The sequence below is a fragment of the Haliotis rubra genome, unplaced genomic scaffold, assembly GCF_003918875.1.
Source record: "Haliotis rubra isolate DU_JTF1 unplaced genomic scaffold, ASM391887v1 Scf5, whole genome shotgun sequence".
Lineage (NCBI taxonomy): Eukaryota > Metazoa > Mollusca > Gastropoda > Lepetellida > Haliotidae > Haliotis > Haliotis rubra.
Window position 1 is genome coordinate 1148880 of NW_025767190.1, and position 2638 is coordinate 1151517.

Below are 2638 nucleotides of genomic sequence, written 5' to 3' on the forward strand. Positions count from 1 at the left end.
GGTTGATGTACATTGGATATTTGATAAGTGATTACAGCAGAGGAGGTTGATGTACAGAGTCATTGATTGTGATTAGAGTTGAGTTTATACACTTGATGAGTTGACGTACAATAGTTGTGATTACAAGCCCAGTGTGATAAAAACAAATTTCAGTCTTCGCTTGCATGAACGGCTGGGCGGTCTGGTAGCCTAATGGTTAAATTGTTCGCTCATCAAACAGAAGACCCGGGTTCGATTCCCGACATGGGTACAATGTGTGAAGCCAATTTCCGGTGTCCCCCCGCCGTGATAATGCTGTAATATTGCTAGAAGCAGCGTAAAACCATACTCACTCACTTACTCCAAGAATGGCACCATAAATTAAACTGTGCCCTTTATACCAGATCTACATAATGAGCATCATTATGAAACACTGATCAGAACGTTCTTCCTGAGAGTGGAAAATCTGCATCAGTTTGTGGTGATTAAAGTCGTAAATCTTGAATCCAACTTACAACTTATGGTATATCAATGAATGCTGATATATTTCCGACACATTGCCTTCATCAAACATAATCTGAACCTGTTGTCAGAACTATATCTAGATGTTACAATCTAAATCTGCGAAGAAACATGCTGTTAAAATACTTTAAATGCGAAAACACTACATTCCATTCGGGACAATTGAAAATGGTGAGTATCTGCTTTACTTTTATCTCTGGCAGCACTATTAGCAGACACAGATCAGTTTGACTTGATCTTGTCTTCAGGTTGTTTTCGCTTTCGAACATAAGCCTGATAATAAAAGTTAGAAAATAGAGTAGCCATGGTTATTAGATACAAAGGAGTATACACACAAAACTCATAGTACACAAGTCCATAAAATGCTACTACAAAATCAATAAGAAATTGAATTATCTGCATCTGTGTAAGTTGCTTCCTCCATTGAGGAGGGTTGTTCGGTACCATGGCAGTGAGACCATAGTAGAGGTACAGAACCACATGAACCAGAGAGTTGAGGGATTGGAAAAAGGCAAGGCATGGAAAAGGGAAATATAAGTAGCAGGTGTTAGTGAGTAGCAGCATACTGGAGTGGTGGTAGACGTGGAGGAAGGAGATCTGGCGCCGACGATGTCGGAGGACCATGAACACGGTGTCCAGGAGTTCAATGATCTTGGTTATGTAGTAGACCCAGAAGACAAAGGTCAGCTCTTCTGTTACTTCCTTGGAGTAAAGATGGCCGCTTTTGTAGACCCCACGGCAGAAGCCGTAGAAGGTGTAGATGCTGGTCACACAGCAGATGAAGTTGTGGACGACCAGCAGCTGGTGAAGGCAACATTATAACTATTTGAGAGTGACATATATCAAATATATAGGAATATTGCTAATGGATATATAGGCATAGGATGATCTTAGTTAAAAAGAGATTCACAAAGAAATAGCTCTAGTCTTAAGATCATGTTGGACAGGATCTGTGTATAAGAAAATATTACAACTCTGATTCCATGAGCATGAATTCAACATCTGGTTGTATGAGTATGTATTAACGGTCTGGTTGTATGAGTATGTATTAACGGTCTGGTTGTATGAGTATGTATTAACGGTCTGGTTGTATGAGTATGTATTAACGGTCTGGTTGTATGAGTATGTATTAACGGTCTGGTTGTGTGGCTTAATATTTAGAAAAAAAGAAGTGGTGGAAGTATGAGTTCTAATCTTGGCGACGATGTTTTGGCTGCTCTTATCGTTTTTATATTGTTCCAATGTGTACAGATGTGGTATATGATAGAAAGGTTATGATGTGACAGAAAAACTGTCATATAATAACCTCTGAGTATTACATGTCTGGTAATATGAGTATATAGTACACATCTGGTTAGTCTGGTTGTGTGGCTTATCATTTAGAAAAAAAAAGAAAATATCCAAATATCATTTCAAGAATGAGAAAAGTTTATTGTAGAACAGAAGCCTTCATATCCAATTCTGGATGTAAAGACGAGAGACATCCCATTATTTGTAACTGCTGGCTGACATTTACTTTCAGCCAAAGCAATAGTTGTTTGTTTTTTTGTTTTTTTGTTTGTTTTTTATTCATTCAAAATCAGCAGATAGAAATATACAAAGTGCATGATGGAACAGGACATGTACACAATAAAACAGAAATTCATATGGGTTGGCATTACACATAGTGGAATCTTCATTAAGCTGGGGGGCGGTGGGGTAGCCTAGTGGTTAAAGCGTTCGCTCGTCACGCCGAAGACCCGGGTTCGATTCCCCACATGGGTACAATGTGTGAAGCCCATTTCTGGTGTCCCCCGCAGTGTTATTGCTGGAATATTGCTAAGAGCGGCGTAAAAACCATACTCACTCACTCATTAAGCTCGGAATGTGTGCAGTAGAGAGCCAAAGCAATAGTTAGTCCTGGTAAGAAAAACACTTCCATCCATCACTGATATATATTCTTAATTTACTTACCGGTTTGAGATTCAGTGGTTTGGTCCATTTCTGCCAGTAACCTGAGAGGAATATCATGAGGAGGTAGAGGCAAAATAGAGGAAATGATTCCAAGTTAATAACATAGCGAAGTCTCATCAGAAACCTGACCGTGTCCATCTTGCCTTCTATGACATATAATGCAACCTGATTCACTTGGCCAGAG

At 39.3% G+C, this 2638-nt stretch overlaps 1 protein-coding gene across 1 annotated transcript; it reads right to left on the minus strand.

The window, feature by feature from the left end:
- Positions 1-282: 282 nt before the first annotated feature.
- Positions 283-2638, minus strand: LOC124291735 (elongation of very long chain fatty acids protein 5-like). Its single transcript, XM_046728810.1, has 2 exons — positions 2455-2638; positions 283-1302 (listed from the first exon to the last, which is right to left on the minus strand). Exons 1-2 carry the CDS (start codon positions 2590-2592, stop codon positions 724-726), a joined length of 717 nt encoding a protein of 238 aa, XP_046584766.1. The 5' UTR covers positions 2593-2638; the 3' UTR covers positions 283-723.

Coding starts and splice junctions, on each gene's coding strand:
- LOC124291735 (XM_046728810.1), bottom strand. CDS start 2,592: ATGGACACGGTCAGGTTTCTGATGAGACTTCGCTATGTTATTAACTTG. Junction 1,303..2,454: donor AACCACTGAATCTCAAACCG/GTAAGTAAATTA, acceptor TGCCTTCACCAG/CTGCTGGTCGTCCACAACTT.